Source organism: Natrix helvetica (genome assembly GCF_964273705.1).
Source record: "Natrix helvetica genome assembly, chromosome: 6".
NCBI classification, from domain to species: Eukaryota; Metazoa; Chordata; class Lepidosauria; order Squamata; family Natricidae; genus Natrix; species Natrix helvetica.
In genome coordinates, this window is record NC_138553.1 from 21,449,602 (window position 1) to 21,470,738 (window position 21,137).

A 21,137-nucleotide genomic window follows, 5' to 3' on the forward strand; every position below is an offset into this window, starting at 1 on the left:
CCTCCGACTCCTATCCCCTCCAACCGGCGCAATAGGATACCATGGTCGATGGTATCAAAAGCCGCCGAGAGGTCTAATAGGACCAGGATAGAGGAACAACCTCTATCTCTGGCCCTCCAGAGATCATCGACCAACGCGACCAAGGCTGTCTCTGTGCTGTGCCCGGGTCGGAAGCCGGACTGGCGTGAGTCTAGATACTCGGATTCGTCAAGGTGTTGTGGAAACTGCTGCGCCACCACATTCTCGACAACCTTCGCTAAAAACGGAAGGTTGGAGACTGGACGATAGTTAGCTAGCTCCATTGGGTCGAGTGCAGGCCTCTTAAGTAAGGGTCTCACCACCGCCTCCTTCAAGGCGGCTGGTAAGGATCCCTCACCCAATGAGGCATTCACCAGGCCCAGAAGCCAGCCTCGGGTCACCTCCCAAGATGCCAGTACCAACCAGGAGGGACACGGGTCCATTAAACATGTGGTGGGTCGCAGCCGTCCACGCAACCTATCCAAATCCTCGGGGGCAACAGAATCAAACTCCTCCCAGGATGGTCTCACAAGACTCGCTGTTGGCGGCCCGTCCGGTCCACTGAGGGGGGCCCATCCGCTCCGGATCTGAGCGACTTTATCCTGCAGATATTCCCCAAACTCCTCTGCTCTGCCCTGCAAGGGTGCCCCTTGCGTCCTCTGTGACAAGAGGGAGCGGGTCACCCTAAACAGGGCGGCAGGGCGGTTATCCGCAGACGCAATAAGAGCAGCGCAATATCTACGTTTGGCCGCCCTTAATGCCACAAGGTAGGTCCGTAAATAGGCTCTTACCTGTGTTCGATAAGATTCGGAGCGTGAGGACTTCCACCTGCTCTCTAGACGTCTCCTATGGCGCTTCATCACCCTCAGCTCCTCGGTATACCAAGGAGCCCGGGTGGGTCGCTGCCGCAGGAGAGGTCACAAAGGCGCAACCCGGTCCAAGGCCCCAGCCGCCGCCCTATTCCAGGCGGCCGCTAGGTCCTCCGACCGAGCGCGGGTCAGGGCTACAGGTAATGGCCCAAGCTCCATCTGGAACCTATCCGGCTCCATCAGGTGCTTGGGGCGGTACCAGCTTGGACCATCTGGTCCCGCCTCCTCACGGTGGGGGGTAGCGCCAGGGAAGTCCAGCCGGAGACATGAGTGATCCGACCATGACAGGGGTGTAACAACAAAGTCCCCTATACCCAGATCACTCGTCCACTGCTCAGATACAAAAACAAGGTCCAATGTGTGGCCACCTTCGTGTGTGGGGCCCTGAATTAACTGGGTCAGGCCCATGGCTGTCATGGAAGCCATGAACTCCCGAGCCACCTCAGACGCTGCTCCCGTCGACGGCAGGTTGAAATCCCCCATAACCACAAGCCTGGGGATCTCAACCGCCGTCTCCGAGATCAGCTCGAGGAGCTCGGGCAGGGCCGCTGATGTATAGCGAGGAGCCAAGTATACAATCAGCAAACCCAACTGCCTCCCTGGGCCCCATTTCACACCAAGGGACTCACACCCGGATATCTGAGGAACAGTGAACTCCCTCGGCTCTAGACCTTCCCGTATAACTACCGCCACCCCACCACCCTTACCCAGGGCCCGAGGCTGATGGAATGCGCGGAAACCTGGTGGGCACATTTCCACGAGGGGTAAACCACCCTCGTGGCCCAACCAGGTCTCCGTTATCCCTGCAAGGTCCAGCTCCCCCTCAGAGATCAGCTCATTAATGAGGGGGGCCTTGTTGGTTACGGACCTTGCATTGCAAAGCATCAGCCGTAGGCCCGGGCTCTGTAGTTCCTGGCCACCTAGGTTGCAGGGGTTGGTACAAACGACCAGGCGTAGCCAACAGCCACGGTCTCCCAACCGACCTTGTAATCTTCTTTTGTCCTCGCATCCCCCCCTCCCCGCGACCGTTGTAATCAAACAACCCTCTATTGGAATAACTTGTTCCCTCTCCCCCCCCACTCCGCTCACTTCCCTCCTGGACTCACCTGTTCGTCTGGCACTGGCTTCCCTCCTGGCCTGGTTATCCCCCCCTCCCTTCCCAGAACCCCCTAAAAACAATATAAAACATTTAGCTAAAAAGCCCCTCAGCTTCCTCTTCTTCCACCTCTCGGGGTTCACAAACCCGTCATCAAGGCTGGCCCCTGAGAGAGCCAAGGGCCATACCTGCGAAAGAGGGGCCTCCCGCAGGCGGAGCAGATCAGACCTCGAATAAATTAAAACGTTGTAATAGTCCCAGTAGGGTAGGGGTGCAGATGATGCAAAGTTAGTAATTAATAGAGTCTCGGTGGAATGGAGGGTAGAAAGTTAATAAATAGAAGAGTCTCAATGGAGGGTAGGGGATATTCCAGTGTCCAGGTGGTACTTGGTACTTGGAGGCAGGGGGGGGGAGGGCAAAAAATGATTAAATATCCCAGGTGGTAGGGGGAAGGCAAAGGTAGCAAAAATAGTGGAGGGTAGATGAAAGTTCAGCTTAGCTGTTTCCAGGTGGATACAGCCCCCCCCCGATGGATGGGGGGGCCTGGAGGGGTATGGGAGCAGCCAGGAATGATAAAATAACCCAGGAGTCCCTGGCTGCGGCTCCCTCCCTTTGTCTGCCGCCGCAGGCATCTCCCTTTGATCCTCCGACTGTCTCTGCCTCTGGCTGCTTCCCAGCCCTTCTCACCTATCAGCTGATTATTCCAATGTCCTGTTGCATCCCGTTGCTCCCCCTTAAGCCCTTTGATGTCTCTGGGTCTCTGGGAGCCTCCGGAGCCTCTCACCCCCTCTTCCTTACTCCTCTTCTGGCATTTCTGGCTTTTCGGCTTCTCCTTTCGGCGTTTTCGGCGCCAGCGCCGTCTGCGCAATCGCACCACGCCATCGCCATTGCTCTCTCCTTGCTGTTTACAGCCCTCCGAGCCTCTTTCCTCTCCGCTCTTCACCGACCACCCTGTCGGGCTAATATCAGCCTGAAACATGCCTGGGTGGTCGGGCTGTCCAACTCTTGACCCCCTTCGATGGTATGGGGGCCGGCAGCAGTCCCTACCCGGTCGGGAGCTCCATGGTGTTCCTGGAGCTCAGAGGACGACCGCCATTCGTAGGAAGCTCCTCCTCCTCTGGAAATGGGTGTATTTTTGGCCTCTGAAGGTGGGAGGAGGTTGTTTTCACCCTCCCAGAGGCTCAAGGAAAGCCTCCAGAGCCTGGGGAGGGCAAAAAAGGGCCTCCCAGAAGTTCTGGAAGTCTGTAAACAGGCCTGTTTCCAACTCCTGGAGCCTGGGGGAGGCCGTTTTCGTCCTCCCAGAGGCTCAAGGAAAGCCTCTGGAGCCTGCGGAGGGCAAGAATTCCCCCTCTGTCATGGTGCAGAAGTCCAAGTAGGCCGCAGTCCAAGTAGGGCAGAGAACCGGTTGCTAAAAATTTTCACTCCCACCCCTGATCCTAATCCAAGTCATATCCAACTGCAAAAGTCTTTGAAATCTCCGGAAGATGCCATATTGATAAAAGTAACTAGCAACAGAATATTAAGCCATTTTGACTTTGCTCATAGTAAAGTGGAGATAGTAGACTGCTCACAATCTTTTAGGTTATTCCAAAAAACATTGGAATAGAGATGTGCTTTGTTAGATATTAACACTAGCTACCGTGGTTTCCACTCTAGTCCTCTGTTCCGGCGCGAACAGAGGTTTAATCTGATTGGCTAAGAGATCTCCCTATAAAAGGAGAGCTGTCAGACCGAACAGTTGCTGGATTATACATACTTGTTCATCTATAATAAAGAGCTGTTGTTGCATTAAGCCTGCGTCTGCCTTCTCATTGCCTCATCTAACACTGGCGACGAGGATGGGATTGAGAGGCAGATAGGCGAAGAACGAACAATGAGACATCCAGCGAGTAAATCCAGCCCGGAGCATCGGCGCGGCATCGAGCGGCCATTTTGAGCGGCAAATTCGAATTGCCTCAGACAAGAATGGCCATGCACGCCCCGCCAACTCCGTATGACCCAGTGGCCAAACACTGGGAATCGTATATGCTGAGGTTCGAATGCTTCCTCGAGGCAAACGACCTCATGGGGGTTCCCGACTCCCGCAAGAAAAATCTCTTCCTGGGCTACTGTGGCCGAGAGGTTTTTGAAACAGCGAAGGATTTATCGGAGCCAACTCTGATCCAGGCAGTCCCTTGGGCGGTGTTACAGCAGACTCTAAAAACGCACTATGCGCCCAAACCTTCGAGGCATGTTCACCGCCATGAATTCAACGTGCGGAACCAGAAAGAAGGGGAGTCCATAAACCAATATGTTGTGGCCCTGCGAAAGGCAGCAACATATTGTGACTTCTGTGACCTGGACGACCAAATTTTAGACCGTTTAATTGCAAAGTGTGGGACATTAACCTGCAGAGATGTCTCCTAGCCAGATCAAACATGTCTCTGCAGATCACACTCAACGAGGCCAGGGCGTCCAAATTGGCCGACAAGTCCACGGAAGACTTGCAGCGCCAGCACAACGCGCCACAAGCTGCGCAGAAGCAAACGCACGTACATCACGAGGCCGCTGAACTTGAACCTTCTGACAGTGAAGACGATGACAGCTACCGCATGCGTAGTAGCTGCACGAAACCGGCGCGAAGATTCAACTCGTTCCTGCTGCCCTGCGCAAGATGCGGAAGGGACCATGCCCGGTCTACCTGTCATTTCCGGGACGCAACTTGCCAGCGTTACGACAAAAAGGAGCACATTGCCAAAGTGTGCCAGAGCAAATTCCCTGCCACTGCCTGGCAGCCAAAACCAAATCCAAACCGCCAACAGAGGCCCAACCCAGGGGCCTGGCGGAAAACTCAAGGGCGACCAGAGAGACAACCCAAAGTAACCTATCAAACCACGATAGGGCAAGTCCGCACCAGGCGGCCAAAAAAGCTGAAAGTCACAGTCCTCATTGAGGACGCTCCCTGCGAGTTTGAAGTCGACACTGGATCGTCCCTCACGATCATTTCCTGGTCAATCCTGAAGCAAGCCATCCCGAGCCTGAAAAAACGGCACCTTCGCACGCCAGACATCATGCTGCGCGACTACCAGGGGAACCGAGTCCCCATTGTTGGCCAGGGCACCTTCAAGGTGCAGTTTAAAGAGGGATATTTGCTTTGCTGCATACTCAGTTAAATCAGTTGAGAATTTTTGGCCACATTAAGATGATTAAATGTATTTATGGCGTAAGCTTTTGAGAAATACATGAAATGCACAGGTTTAGGCTGAGTTTCAAATAAGCACATGGCTGGGAGGGAATTGTAAACATTGCTTTTCTCTTTTTGTCAGAACTGGAAGGTTTAAACTTAGTATATCAACAAAACCTTTGTTATGATTACTAATTGATACATATTTTTTTAAAATCCAAGCTTTCTTTCTATCTCTTTCTTGTTTAGTTTTCCTTGCTAGCTTTTATTGTTTTCTTTGTTTATTACTTCACTTTTGATGTCTTGATTGCTTTTTTAAAAAGGCAATTAAAAATTGCAATTTAATGTCAGTTTGGAGCCCTGGGAATTATATAGGCAAAGCTATCAGATGCAGTTGGGGAATTCAGATTGGGTAAATTAGTCCAGGGGTCGGCTGCCTCATGTTCGCCCGGGTTCAGGAGAACCCGTAGCTAACGTTATGGCCAGTTCAGAGAACCCCCAAACCCCACCCCTCGCTGGCTGTACCTCATCCACACCTCCCCTCCCACCCCACCATTCCCAGGAATCTCCACACGGCCTATTTGGATGTGAGGTAAGTTCAGGGTCCTTGCAGAGGCTCAGGAAGGGGGGAAAGCAGACCTTCTAGAAGTTCCGGAAGGCCAGAAATGGACCAGTTTCTGACCTCCGGAGGGCCTCCAGAGTCCAGGGGAGGAGGTTTTTGCCCTCCAAGAGGCTTGAGGAAAGCCTCCGGAGCCTGGGAAAGGCAAAAATGGTTCCCCCGCCGGGGTGCAGGAGGCTGACTAGGCCACACCCACCCAGCAACTGGGCAGAGAACCTGTTGCTGAAATTTTTGAAGCCCACCCCTGAAGTACTCTATTTTCTCTCAGGAACCCCCTCCCCATTTAAACACTGTTAACAAAGCAACAGTTCAACAGTAGAATAATTTCAAGAAGTGTTGACTGTTGGGTGTCAGATACTTACAGTGTTATCAGTCTAGTAAATAGATTATTGAAAGATACATATTCTAAAAAGGAAAGAAGGATCACTACCAGAAATGCAGAAAATGCAAATCCTCATAGGGTGAAAATGATTCAGCATCCAATAAGGGTCAGAACAGGATCTTTTCCCTCAATCCATTTGTTATAATAGAGGTGGCTAGCCAAGTGGCCCTTCAGCCTCTTCTTCTGCACTCGGACTCCTTCCCTAAGATTGTCAAAATTGGCAACCCGCTCAATTATAATGTCGCATTTGTTTATGCGTCTTCCAATAAGCAAATATATCCTGAGAGTTTGTAAAGCCTTCGACAAGCTTAATGTACCTAATTTGTTGGAGAATGAAATGACTTGAAAGAAACGACAAACAACAACAAGAACAGAGAATTAAACTAAAAATTAAATCTCCCTCAGGCTGCCATCCAGGGAGACCTTGTCCATCAGCATGCCCACCATGCAATACTGCCACGTTGATGTTGCCTCTCTGTTGTCAATTGAGCCTGTAGCTGCATGTGGCTCTTCTACCCGGGTGCAACTGCCTCCTCGATTGTAACTCTTCTACTCGGGTGCAACTGCCTACTCTGATGTAACTCTTGCTCGGATGGGGCTAACCAGGAAAGAGGCTATGATGACACTGAGTGGGGGTGTGGCTGGAGGTGTGGGTCATGGTGATTGGTGATGGTGGGTGTGTGTCATCTGGGTGGAGTTGTGGGTGGAACTGGGTGGGGTAATGGTATATATATATGGATGATGGTGTTAACTTGGTTAGAATTGACTTGGATTTGATTACCTTTGTATCATTGTCATTTAGTGCTGGTTATCGCGTAGTTTGTTAGATAGAGATAAAAGTTTTTCACCAAACAAACTGAATCTCTATTTGTATGCAACGTGAACGCCGGAACGTGACACTAGGTGGAAAATTGATTGCGGAGAAGCCCAAACTTACCAATTATGCATTGTGTAGAATTTATATTCAGGAATATAAAAAACAGTAAATAGAAGGTCATTTTACCATTGTGACATTTGCGTTAGTCCCACGTCAGGTGTGAATTGAATCACGGTGATGGAAACAAGGTTTTCGGTACTTTTCCCCCCCTTCCAGTTTGCACGGAAAGTATTTCTATAAATAGGTGGGGCAGGGCTTCTTATGTGAGCAGGATATGCAAGAGAATAAGGAATAGCATGTTCAAGCAATGAAGTTTTATCTCTTGTGATTCCCTCAAGCTAACACTCCTTCAGTTAAGTGGTAAAATTGGCACCGCAGTAGTGTTGGGGCTTTTTTGGCAGATGTTATTTCTGGGCAGTCCCATGGGAAAGAGACTGTCCAATTGCAAAAGGATATTGCACAAAAGCAGCAGGAAAGCTACGCCAAACTAATTGGGACTTGTGAAGAAGCCCTGTGGCATATACTAACCATCTAAGCTTATTTTTGTCTCAGAACAGTGTTGTGTGAGATCTGGTTTGTCTTATGTTCATGTTCTGACCCAGCCTTAGCAGAAACAAGAAACAGAACTCCTTGTCCCCCAAAAACCCTTTTTATTTAACTTTTGTGAATTAATGGCCTTCACACACCAAAAAGTCCAGACAAAAATCCTTCAAAGAGTTAACTGCAGTAACAGACCTTGTCGTTCCTTGCAATAATTGCCAAGCAGTGAACTCACAGCCGCAAAGCGGCACATTAAGGTCTGGCAAGCAGTCTCTGAGGCACAAAACACAATGAGCCAAATCTTCAGAAATCCGAACTGTTGTCTTCTACAACCATCACTCTCCTTTCCTTCTATTTATTCCCCAGCCAGGTAGGGGCCATTCAGCATCCACATGTGCCTTGCTTCCCAAGTCGACTCCTTGTCCTCAGTTGTTCTCCTCTCCTAACTGCTCTGCGCATATGTGCATCTAGAACAGCCCCCAGTTGTTCTTCCTCTCCACTTATCTCAGCCTCCAAAGGCAGCTGCCTCTCTGGTGGGAAATGTCAGATGTCTCTGGCTCTATCTGTGTCTGATGCAGAGAACCTTCCCTAGACTCCTGAACTGGCCCAAGTTCCTCCCCAACCTCCTCATTGTCCAACTCTGCCGCTACCTCTACTGACAGTTGGCGGGCCACAACAGTTCAATCATTTACTACAAGAGATCCTATGCTGAATGTTAACTGTCCACATTATCTCCAGTCAGCACAATCACAATTGTCAGCAAAGTAGAGAGCACCAAATTGGTAGAAAGTTTATTCTAGGTGGACTTGAAATCACTGATTAGTTTAGAATTTATTCTACAATATTGTTACACTGCTTCAGAAAAATCCATCAGATTCTGGATTAATGCAGGATGAGACAGTTTACTATATTTATTTATAACAGGGGTGACACACTAGATTTCATTGAGGGCCGCATCAGGGTTGTGTTTGACCTGGTGGGAGGTGGCCAAGTCCCTCAGACTCTCCCTCACTCTCATTATAATATCCTTTGTTCCTTTTCTTCTTTTCCCTTCCCTCTTCATTCTCATTTCTTTCTCCTTCCTTGCTCTCTTCCCATCCTTCCTTATTTCCTTTGCCTTTCCTCTTTCCCTTTCTCCTTTGCTGTCCCTTCTTGAATGCTCAAATGCAAAAGAGGAAATATTTCTCCTTTTGTTTTGTTTTTGGTTTGTTTTGCTAGCCCTCTGCCCGTGAAAACAGGGTCCAGGAGAGCCATACACCCCCAAACAATACCAGTGGTGGGATTCAATTTTTTTTTACTTCTGTGGATGTGGTTTGGTGAGCGTGGCAGGGGAAGGATACTGTAAAATCTCCATTCCCTCCCCACTCCGGGGGAAGGATATTGCAAAATCCCCAATTCCTCCCGATCAGCTGGGACTCGGGAGGCAGAGAACAGATGGGGGCGGGGCCAGTCAGAAGTGGTATTTCTCCGAAATAGTCAAAATTTCCCCTATCAGTTCTCCAGAACTGGTCAGAACCTGCTGAATACCACCTCTGGTGCCAACCCCCAAAGGTTTTCAGAAAAATCAGTTTTGAACTTTTTCCAGAAGTGGGATAATACTGGAGTCAATCAAACTTCCAATAGGAGCCATTCTAGAGCACAGGGCCTTAGAGTGGAAAACTGACACCTCTAACCTTCAGTCACTTGAATTCCTAAATAACCCACTAGTGTCTGTGTGTCTTTTATAAGACTGAAAAATCACTGAGCTAATTTTTCAACCTGTACACAAGATATTATTTTCCCTCTTCGTTAAATAACACTTACAAATCCCTTGTGAGCATGATATTCTTCTCAGTGGATCTTTGTGAAAGAATGACTGCCTTGTGTTCCATGCTGGAGATGCAATATATTTGAAGGAATAATAGCTTTTATGCATGTCCATTGCTAGGTACATTTTGTTTGGAGATTAATTCTGTTGTGGCTAGTTCATAACCATTGATTTTGGCAATATAAGCCTCTAAGAGCTGATGGTTAGATACCTGCAAGATGAAGAGAATAAGCTTCTAAAGGTAGGATTGAGCAAAACTCAGGGTACCACCCTTGGTCCTGGCTGCTGGCCTTATTATGTGCTTGCATTGCTATTTTTGCTCAGAATCAGAATTACTAGATTGATGCTACTGCTGGAGGGAAAAGGTGCAGGATAACTGGACCACATGGACTGCTGGAGAAGAGACTGAAAACATCCATAGCATTCAAAGAGCAGAAGTACAGAGAACATGGCTGAGATCCAGAGAGAGGTTGGAAGAATAGTACCATATTTTTTGGAGTATAAGATACACCTCCCCCCACCCCAAAAGAGTGTGGAAATGATGGTGCGTCTTATACACCGAATACAGCCATTTTTGGCCTCCTGAAGCCCCATTTTTCACAAAATGGGCTGTTTTCCGCAAAAACAGAGGCGTTTTTGCCATCTCCCATCCCCCAACAGCACTCTGCAGGCTTCAGCAGGGCTGGGGGAAGGCAAAACTGCCTCTGTTTTTGCAAAAGAAAAGAGGCTGTTTTCCACAGCCCACAGCCCTGCTGAAGCCTGCAGAGTGCTCCTGGAGGCCAGGGAGGACAAAAACTTTTTTTTCTTCCTTACCTCATCAAAATCTTGGTGCGTCTTATACACTGGTGCGTCTTATAGTCTGAAAAATATGGGTAATCTGGTTTGGCAAAGGACATGTAGATTAGTCAATCAGATAAAAAATTGGCAGCAGGATTCCCAAGTACTTGATTGCTTTCCCCCATTTCTTCTTCCCTACTAGTATAGTAGCTGACAGTGGAGGAGAAGAGGAGGAGGAAGAGTGAGAGAGCCAGAAGCAAACAGAGTGTTATGAAATCAAGCCAAAGGTCCCATTGCCATGTATTTACTCCATCCTCCTTCTGGGTCTCAGTCACATTTTTGTCCTGTGGTAGACAAGTTGAGGTGGATTGTCTAGAGCCGTGATGACGAACCTATGGCATACATGCCACAGGTGGCATGCGGAGCCATTTGTTAGGGCACGTGAGGCACTGTCCTGTCAGCTGGCCAGCGCGCATGTGCACTCTGGCTAACTGACTTTGGCCTTCTTTTGAGGCTGTTTTTCGATCTCTGGAGCCTTCAGGGGCCTTCAGAAGATTTCCCCAAAGGCTCTGGAGGGCAAAAATCAGCCCTATGAACAAACCGGAAGTCACCATTCCTGAACCTCTGAGTTCCCCGTAGGTCCATTTTTCATCCTCCGGAGCCTTCAGGAAAGCTCTTGAGGTCTCCGGAGGGCGTCTGGGGGGGGAGGCTGTTTTCGCCCTCCTCAGGCTCCTAGAAAGTCTCTGGAGCCTGGGAAGAGCGAAAAAGCTGCGCCAAAAGCGAGGACGGGGTTGTCGCTAGTCTCGCACACACTCGCTGGGTCACAGGGTATAGCACACCCATGCATGACCCTTCTGCGCTCCCCCCGCTGTTGGCATGGGAGCCAAAAAAGGTTCGCCATCACTGCTCTAGAGTCTTAATTGTTTGTTATAATCCAGAATGGTTTGGCTTTCATCTTCATTGAAAAAGGACTTAAATTATCTTCCCAAAATTAGAAGCCTCAGCTGGGTCTTTTCACTCCTTGATCTTGAAAGGAGGCCCCAGGATGAGTTCCAGTAAAGGACAATGCTGGGAACTGATTCTCCCCACCCCAAAATCTACCTGAAAGGTATTTCTGAACTTTGTGGCTCCTTGACAAGCAATCTTTTGAACCCCCACTTTAGCAGAGAGTCCCCAAGGGGACCAAGGATGTGCTGTGTGAAAACCAGCAATAAATAGGAGGTATGAATCGCCCTCAGGCACCCACTGGTGGGAAGATCAGGTGGGAGGCAGCCTGGGAGTAGGAACTCAAAGGGTGAGAGCGAGACTAGACATGGCTTGTTCCTGGCAGGAGTTCAGCAATAACTCCAGACGACAGGGCAATATGGAAATTGGTGTGTGTGTGTGTGTGTGTGTCTGTGTGCATATAATTTAAAGCAGTTCAGTTGTACTGTGGCAAACTAGCCAAGTGGCTGGGCATAAAACTGGCTTTTAAAGTAATTGAATGTATAGACACCTTGTAAAAAATAAAACAGAAGTATAAAAATAGCCCAATTGTTTTACCCTAAAGTTCCTTTTTGCAGAAGTTAGCTACATGGTTCTAAGAGGTTCAACCAAGCAAGGCATGAAAGCAAGCACTGGCCTTAACCAGCAAGGGGACCTTCCTCCCCCTGCTGACAAAAGTTCCCTAAAGCTTAATAGTCTTTTCCAATCCCCATTTTGCAAAATCACAAGGCAAAATGCCAGGATAATTGCTTTGTTTAGAATTATTCTTCAAGCCTTTTGCTTTCAGAATAACATTTTGAAGCTAACCTGCCAAAGAACTTATGGCTAAGAATGTAGCTTCCAAAACAGCAACCTCCATGTCATTTATTTATTAAGCATATGGTGCTACCCTCATGTATTGAAAACTTAAGTCAGACCAAAACGGAAATATTCATGATTTCACACGAGAAGAATAGGCCAATGGTCTGTGCATTAAGCGACATCTAGAGCTGTGATGGCGAACCTATGACACGCGTGCCAGAGGTGGCACTCAGAGCCCTCTCCGTGGGCACACGCACACCGTTGCCAGCTCTTTTTTGGGGGGGGGTTCCAATGCACCCATGCGCCCCAGCCAGCTGGTCTTTGAGCATGCCTGAGCACTGGTACAGCGGAAACCCAAAGACCAGCTGGCCAGCATATGCATTTGCACCAAGCTTCTTATCATTGATGAGAATGTTTGCCTTGCCCTACCTATCCTCTTGGGGGCTCCTAGCAAAATTGAGATTCACTCTCCAGGACCAAAGTATTACTTGCCAAGTTTGAAAAGACCAAGCTGTTAAGGATGACCTTAATTCTACTTTAAAGCGACAAGGGATAGCATGGAGTAAATATCTTGTGCCTTGGTACCTTAATACTCAACTGCTTTGAAACTCATCAGATTTGGTACTCAATACATTTTGACATGAACATTCTGTTCCAGTACTCATGGTTGGTTTGGTACTCAACACACAAGCTAGAACCTATCATTGTCGTCTGCTTTGTGACTCACTACATTATTCCTTAAGGGCAAAACTGTTTTTGATACTCATCCTTCCTCCAGAAACCAATTAACTATGAGTACCAAAGTACCACCAAATAGCATTTTATTTCTGGGTAGAGGAAACAAATTACACCAAGTCAAATCAGCTTCCATATCAGATAAAGCAAATTAACCAATCAAGCATTGCATGGATCTTATGTTCAGGTACGTGAAAATCAGTAAAGAAAAAAAGGTGATATTACCTTTTCAGCACCTGTGCTGGTACCAAGTCCAATCACCGGGATAGCGTTCCCATCGTTCAGTCTCAAACGGTGACTTTTGGAGGTAAATTGACTCATGGTGATGCAAATAGGGCTTCCCATATTTTTTCTCCCGTGCTGCCGCAGCCAAGCTCCTGAAGGGAATGATCGTTTTCTATATGTGGCTTATGTACTTTTTTCTCTAAGCAGATTGTGCAAAAGGACAGAAAGTCTTGTGCAACTAACTGCTGCTGAACCTGTTGTAGAACACTGGGCAAATATTTTCTCTGTTAAATATTGATATTGACGTCCTTGGCATTTCATTGGCTGAAATTACTGGGAGGCAATTCCTTTCTACAGGGAAAAAGTGTTTGAAAGGCAGTCTTTACGTTCTAAGTGACTTGGCTGAGTGAAGATTGTCAATATGCTAGAAAGAAAGGCAGCTACAATCAGTGGCGTAGCGTGGGGGGTGCAGGGGGGCGGCCGCACCGGCCGCAACATCTGGGGGGGGCGCTCGCACTCGCAGCTCTCTGCCCCTGCCTGGCTCACTCACTCTCTCTCACTGCAGTGCTGGCTGTGCGAATCCGATCCGAGCTGCCGGGTCACCGCCACTGTGAGACTCGAGTGCTAAAATCCACGGGTTAGGGGGCGCAAATTACTTGCCTTGCCCCGGGTGCTGACAACCCACGCTACGCCACTGGCTACAATAAAGCTTTAGCCAAGCCCTGTGTAAATCTTATTTTATCATCTGAAGTGATTGCCTAGTATGAACAGCTGGGGATGATTTTGGCTAGCAATTGCACTTAGATTTATATGCCACTTCACAGTGCTTTGCAGCCCTCTCTAAGCCAGTGGTGTATTAACCATTAAGCAGATTAAGCACATGCTTAGGGCACCAGGCCCAAGAGGGCACTACAAAATTGAAAAAGAAAGACAAGATTTTTTAGTGCTTTAGCCACCAGTGAGCCTTAATCTGCCACTGCTCTAAGCAGTTTACAGAGTCAGCATATTTTCCCCAACAAACTGGCTACTCATTTTACTGACCTCAGAAAGATGGAAGGCTGAGTCAACCTTGAGCTGGTCAGGCTTGAACTCCTGACAGTGGGCAGAGTTAACCTACAGTACTGCGTACAAACCATGGCACCACCAGGATTCCCTGATCCTCTTGAAGGGTAGATGCAGGGTGAAAGTTTTGCATGGAGCTTCTCCTTCTCTATCACCACAAAGGAAGATGGCACTGAAGGGGAGTATGGAGTTATCCCTGACCTGAGCAGCTTCATGGAGATGTGAAGATATGGGGATTATTTCAGCAGGAGAATAATTGACAGTCAATCTTTTTACCCAAGGCAGAGAATATCAATATTACGAAAGTATATTGCAAAATTGCAACCATCTCCTCTGACTACTGCAAGTACAACACTTAATGATAGGGTACAAATAAGCAACCAGGAAACAATTGATATCAATATAAATCATAAGGATATAAGCAACAAAGTTATAGTCATACAGTCTAAGTGGGAGGAGCTGGGAATGATGAGAAGATTAATAGTAATAGTAATGCAGACTTAGTAAATAGTTTGACGCTGTTGAGGGAATTATTTCTTTGGCAGAGTGATGGCGTTCGGGGGAAAAACTGTTGTTGTGTCTAGTTGTCTTGGTGTGCAGTGCTCTATAGCTTCATTTTGAGGGTAGGAGTTGAAACAATTTATGTCCAGAATGCGAGGAGTCTGTAAATATTTTCATGGCCCTCTTTTTGACACGTGCAGTGTACAGGTCCTCAATGGAAGGCAGGTTGGTAGTAATTGTTTTTTCTCCAGTTTTTATTTATTAATTTATTTACAAACATACAACACACACACACACACACACACACACACAAAACTTAGACGTACAGTACATTTACACAATACAGTACGAACATGAACTTCCTGTTCTTTCCAATAGCAATTACAAATTGATACAATTCTACTTATGTTATTTCCTCTTCTAGTAGATTTCATTTGCAGTTCTGATTATCCTCTGATTTCTGTACTTGTCTTGTTGGGTTCCAGAACCAAACCAGACAGTTATAGAGGTGCAGGTGACAGACTTATTTGTTTAATAACGTATAGGTAATCCTATTGTTTAGTGACTGTTCAAAAGTACAAAGCACTGAAAAAGGAGACACAACCATTTTTCACATTTATGGCCATTGAAACATCCCCATGGTCGCATGATCAAAATTCAGACACTTGGCAACTGATCCTTATTTATGACTGTTGCAGTATCCTGAGGTCATGTGATCGCCTTTTGCGACCTACTGACCAGCAAAGTCAATGGGGAAGCCATATTCACTTAACCACAATGTTACTAACTTAACAATTGCAATGATTCATTTAACATCTGTAGCAAGAAAGATTGTAAAAGGGGGCAAAACTGACTTAGCAACTATCACACAGAAATTTTGGGCTCAGTTGTGGCCACGTCGAGGACTGAATTTTGAATGTTGTAAGTCTCCCAGAAGTTTTTTTGGGCGTTGTGCAGTCTTGAAAATCAATAAATCCAATGAAATTTCTTATATGCATGATAAATTTATAAAGAAAACGTGTCATTCTAACATTTCTGTGCAAGCAAATTAATTTGCCTTTAAGTATAGAATTCTTTATACACGAGGGAATTAGCATTGTATTTACTTATCAAACTATCTGCATACTTTTTATCAGAAAGTAAAAACGTGAAGGGTGGCTCAGTGGCTAAGATGTTGAGTTTGTTGATCAGAAGGTTGGCAGTTCAGAAGTCGAATCCCTAGTGGCGCGTAACAGAGTGAGCTCCTGTTACTTTTCCCAGCTTCTGCCAACCTAGCAGTTCGAAAGCATGCGCGCGCTGGCCAGCTGACAGGGCAGCGCCTCGCGTGCCCTGACAAATGGCTCTGTGTGCCACCTGTGGCACGCGTGCCATAGGTTCGCCATCACTGGTATAGTAGCTGACAGTGGAGGAGAAGAGGAGGAGGAAGAGTGAGAGAGCCAGAAGCAAACAGAGTGTTATGATAACAAGCCAAAGGTCCCATTGCCATGCTTTTTCTCCATCCTCCTTCTGGGTCTCAGCCACATCCTCTATTTTTGTCCTGTGGTAGACAATTTGATGTGGATTGTCTAGAGCCGTGATGGCGAACCTATGGCATACATGCCACAGGTGGCATGAGGAGCCATTTGTTAGGGCACGTGAAGCACTGTCCTGTCAGCTGGCCAGCGCGCATGTGCACTCTGGCTAACTGACTTTGGCCTTCTTTTGAGGCTGTTTTTTGATCTCTGGAGCCTTCAGGGGCCTTCAGAAGATTTCACCGAAGGCTCTGGAGGGCAAAAATCGGCCCTATGAACAAACCGGAAGTCACCATTCCTGAACCTCTGAGTTCCCCGTAGGTCCATTTTTCATCCTCCGGAGCCTTCAGGGAAGCTCTTGAGGTCTCCTAGAAAGTCTCTGGAGCCTGGGAAGAGTGAAAAAGCTGCACCAAAAGCGAGGACGGGGTTGTCGCTAGTCTCGCACACACTCGCTGGGTCACAGGGTATAGCACACCCATGCATGACCCTTCTGCGCTCCCCCCCGCTGTTGGCATGGGAGCCAAAAAAGGTTCGCCATCACTGCTCTAGAGTCTTAATTGTTTGTTATAATCCAGAATGGTTTGGCTTTCATCTTTATTGAAAAAGGACTTAAATTATCTTCCCAAAATTAGAAGCCTCAGCTGGGTCTTTTCACTCCTTGATCTTGAAAGGAGGCCCCAGGATGAGTTCCAGTAAAGGAGAATGTTGGGAACTGATCCTCCCCACCCCCAAATCTACCTGAAAGTTTTTTCTGAACTTTGTGGCTCCTTGACAAGCAATCTTTTGAACCCCCAGTTCAGCAGAGAGTCCCCAAGGGGACCAAGGATGTGCTGTGTGAAAACCAGTAACAAATAGGAGGTATGAATCGCCCTCAGGCACCCACTGGTGGGAAGACCAGGTGGGAGGCAGCCTGGGTGTAGGAACTCAAAGGCTGAGAGCGAGACTAGACATGGCTTGTTCCTGGCAGGAGTTCAGCAATAACTCCAGACGACAGGGCAATATGGAAATTGGTGTGTGTGTGTGTGTGTGTCTGTGTGCATATAATTTAAAGCAGTTCAGTTGTACTGTGGCAAACTAGCCAAGTGGCTGGGCATAAAACTGGCTTTTAAAGTAATTGAATGTATAGACACCTTGTAAAAAATAAAACAGAAGTATAAAAATAGCCCAATTGTTTTACCCTAAAGTTCCTTTTTGCAGAAGTTAGCTACATGGTTCTAAGAGGTTCAACCAAGCAAGGCATGAAAGCAAGCACTGGCCTTAACCAGCAAGGGGACCTTCCTCCCCCTGCTGACAAAAGTTCCCTAAAGCTTAATAGTCTTTTCCAATCCCCATTTTGCAAAATCACAAGGCAAAATGCCAGGATAATTGCTTTGTTTAGAATTATTCTTCAAGCCTTTTGCTTTCAGAATAACATTTTGAAGCTAACCTGCCAAAGAACTTATGGCTAAGAATGTAGCTTCCAAAACAGCAACCTCCATGTCATTTATTTATTAAGCATATGGTGCTACCCTCATGTATTGAAAACTTAAGTCAGACCAAAACGGAAATATTCATGATTTCACACGAGAAGAATAGGCCAATGGTCTGTGCATTAAGCGACATCTAGAGCTGTGATGGCGAACCTATGACACGCGTGCCAGAGGTGGCACTCAGAGCCCTCTCCGTGGGCACACGCACCGTTGCCAGCTGTTTTTTGGTTTCCGATGCATCCATGCGCCCCGGCCAGCTGGTCTTTGAGCATGCCTGAGCACCGGTGCAGCGGAAACCCAAAGACCAGCTGGCCAGCACATATATTTGCACCAGCCAGATGGTCTTCAGATTTCCAGTGCTCCGGCACGCGCATGTGCACACATTCTGGTTTGGGCACTCGGTGCCGAAAAGGTTCCCCATTAGTGGCCTAGAGGTTTTCTCACACAGAGGGAAAGAATATCTTATAAGTGGTATTGGGAAATCTGTAGGTATTGTGCTACATACCATAATCATTTGCAACCATTGTTGAGATCTGTTATGTTGTGAAGAGTTTTATAGTACAATTGTTTGCATTGCAATAGTGGTGAATATCTGTAGCTTGGGTGTAGGATGAGTTCATTCTCTGAGCTTGTGGGCTGGTTTCTGAACACTTCATTACCCAGGCTAGGGGTTTAAACTCTGCTGAAGATGCTACCTAGCCTGATAATGAAACGTTCAGAAACCAGCCCACAAGCTCGAAGAATGAACCTTCACCCTCAATTGTTTGCATAGCTTGGGAAAAAATTCATGATTATTCTCAGGAAGCATTTTCTTAGTTCTCTGTTGCTACAAAGCCTCCCTCTGTCTGATATAGCCAAACCCGTTAGGCTCAAGTCTAACTTAAAAGAGCCAGATTGATGTGTACTAGTATTATTGCAAGCTCTCTTCTGCCTAACCATACACTAGAAAACAGACAAACTCAAGGGCAAAATCAGTGCTTCTCTTAACGACCCCATACAATCACCTTATCAGCTGCCTAGTAAAGCACTCAATGTTCTCGTACCAAGTACAGTTCACTCCAGTGGTGGGATTCAAAATGTTTTACTACCGGTTCTGTGGATGTGGCTTTTTGGGTGTGGTGCGGCTTGGTGGGTGTGGCAGGAGAAGGATACTGTAAAATCTCCAATCCCACCCCACTCCAGGGGAAGGTTGCTGCAAAATCCCCAGTTTCCTCCCGATCAGCTGAGACTCAGGAGGCAGGCAATAGATGAGGGCAGGGCCAGTCAGAGGTGGTATTTACTGGTTCTCCGAACTATTCAAAATTTCCACTGCTGGTTCTTTAGAACTGGTCAGAACCTGTTGAATACCACCTCTGGTTCACACAAATGGCATTTGGGGCAATGACAGCTGAGGTTCTTCGTCAACAGAGGCTATTTGGCCAGCTCAAGAGATCCCCAAGTAAAAGCTGTTGCTAGTGAGGTCAGGTTCCCTCCAAGGAGCAGAAAGGAGGGGAACTACCACTGTGCCCCAATCTATATATTGACAATGATTAGATCAGTAGTTGAATCTTCAAAGGTTGAATTTTTTATTATTAGTAGTACATTTGTGAAGGCTCTGTGAAGGTTGTTTCCACTCTCTGTGGCTTAGAGCTGCCATAGAGCACTCTGCTAAACTGGATGTTGTATGCATATGATATTTCCCTTTATCCATGTTCAATAAAATACCACAAAAGATTGGTAATTGAATGACTGGGATGATCAGCACCTGAAGGAGCAACATTAGGGCTGAGAATGAACAAAGAGTAACCATGTCTTTCCTGAGTTCAACTTTGTTCTCCCAAAGATGCTTTTTCAAGAGGCAACTGGATGTTCTGTTTTTTCTTTGCAGACTTTTCCTTTTCATCCAAGAAGCTTCTTCAGCTCTGACTGGATGATGGGGAATGGAAGGATTTATACTCCTTGCAGATAGTTAGACATTTGCATTCTTTTTAGTGAATCATTCGAGATTTATCTGTGTCATTAGGGTCACCTGGGTGTGGGTGCAAATGGGTGTGGAGCCTTCTTAAAACTGTTGAAAGGACTATGTTGTACACCGGAGATATATGATGTCACATCCCTTCCTCTCTGTTGAGACAGGGCTGTTCAGTTTTGTCATAGATGGCCTCTTTGATCCCCATTTCAAACCAGGAGTTCTCTCTGTTCAAAATGTGGACTTCCATTCCCTACCATCCATTCAGAGCTTCTTGGAAGAAGCTTCTTATCGTTGATGAGAATGTTTGCCTTGCCCTACCTACGGTCTTGGGGGCTCCTAGCAAAATTGAGATTCACTCTCCAGGACCAAAGTATTACTTGCCAAGTTTGAAAAGACCAAGCTGTTAAGGATGACCTTAATTCTACTTTAAAGCGACAAGGGATAGCATGGAGTAAATATCTTGTGCCTTGGTACCTTAATACTCAACTGCTTTGAAACTCATCAGATTTGGTACTCAATACATTTTGACATGAACATTCTGTTCCAGTACTCATGGTTGGTTTGGTACTCAACACACAAGCTAGAACCTATCATTGTCGTCTGCTTTGTGACTCACTACATTATTCCTTAAGGGCAAAACTGTTTTTGATACTCATCCTGCCTCCAGAAACCAATTAACTATGAGTACCAAAGTACCACCGAATAGCATTTTATTTCTGGGTAGAGGAAACAAATTACACCAAGTCAAATCAGCTTCCATATCAGATAAAGCAAATTAACCAATCAAGCATTGCATGGATCTTATGTTCAGGTACGTGAAAATCAGTAAAGAAAAGGTGATATTACCTTTTCAGCACCTGTGCTGGTACCAAGTCCAATCACCGGGATAGCGTTCCCATCGTTCAGTCTCAAACGGTGGCTTTTGGAGGTAAATTGATTCATGGTGATGCAAATAGGGCTTCCCATATTTTTTCTCCTGTGCTGCCGCAGCCAAGCTCCTGAAGGAAATGATCGTTTTCTATATGTGGTTTTGGTACTTTTTTCTCTCAGCAGATTGTGCAAAAGGACAGAAAGTCTTGTGCAACTAATTGCTGCTGAACCTGTTGTAGAACACTTGCCAAATATTTTCTCTGTTAAATACTGAGATTGACATCCTTGGCATTTCATTAGCAGAAATTACTGGGAGGCAATTCCTTTCTACAGGGAAAAAGTGTTTGAAAGGCAGTCTTTACATTCTAAGTGACTTGGCTGAGTGAAGATTGTCGATATGCTAGAAAGAAAGGCAGCTACAATAAAGCTTTAGCCAAGCCCTGTGTAAATCTTATTTTATCATCTGAAGTGATTGCCTAGTACAGTGGTCGGCAAGCCGCGGCTCGCAAGCCACATGCGGCTCTTTACACATTTTAATGCGGCTCTTCTGTGTGCCGGGCGCCCGCTCCCCTCCCTCCTCTCGGGCACTTCAAAACAAGCGTCCCTTTCCCTTTTTTCTTTTCGACCCACAATGATTAGGGAGGATCCTGAAGTCGGGCGGGGACGAGAAGCGAGTAGGCAGAAAAAGAAATGGAGGCTAAGGAGCTTCCCCCCTGCCCCCTCCCAGCAAAAATCTAACCGGGGAGCCGGGCGGGCAGTAGCAAATTAGCCGATCACGCCGCGTGATCGGTTAATTTGCTACTGCCCACGCGGCGTGATCGGCTAATTTGCTACTGCCCGCCCGGCTCCCTGTTAGATTTTTGCTGGGAGGGGGCGGGGG

General features: G+C 47.0%; 1 protein-coding gene across 2 annotated transcripts in view; it reads right to left on the reverse strand.

Moving 5' to 3' along the window:
- The window catches only part of AKR1D1 (aldo-keto reductase family 1 member D1), an 84,312-nt gene extending 63,837 nt beyond the window's left edge, over window positions 1–20,475 (reverse strand). Inside the window, exon 1 of one of the 2 annotated variants that reach the window (XM_081958122.1) lies at window positions 20,234–20,475. In XM_081958122.1, coding sequence (XP_081814248.1) covers window positions 20,234–20,353 — 120 coding nt within the window. In that variant the 5' untranslated portion in view covers window positions 20,354–20,475. Of the gene's footprint in view, window positions 1–12,893; window positions 13,117–20,233 lie in introns of those variants that run through there. The other variant, XM_081958121.1, reaches the window with a different exon arrangement.
- Between the last annotated feature and the right edge of the window lie 662 nt (window positions 20,476–21,137).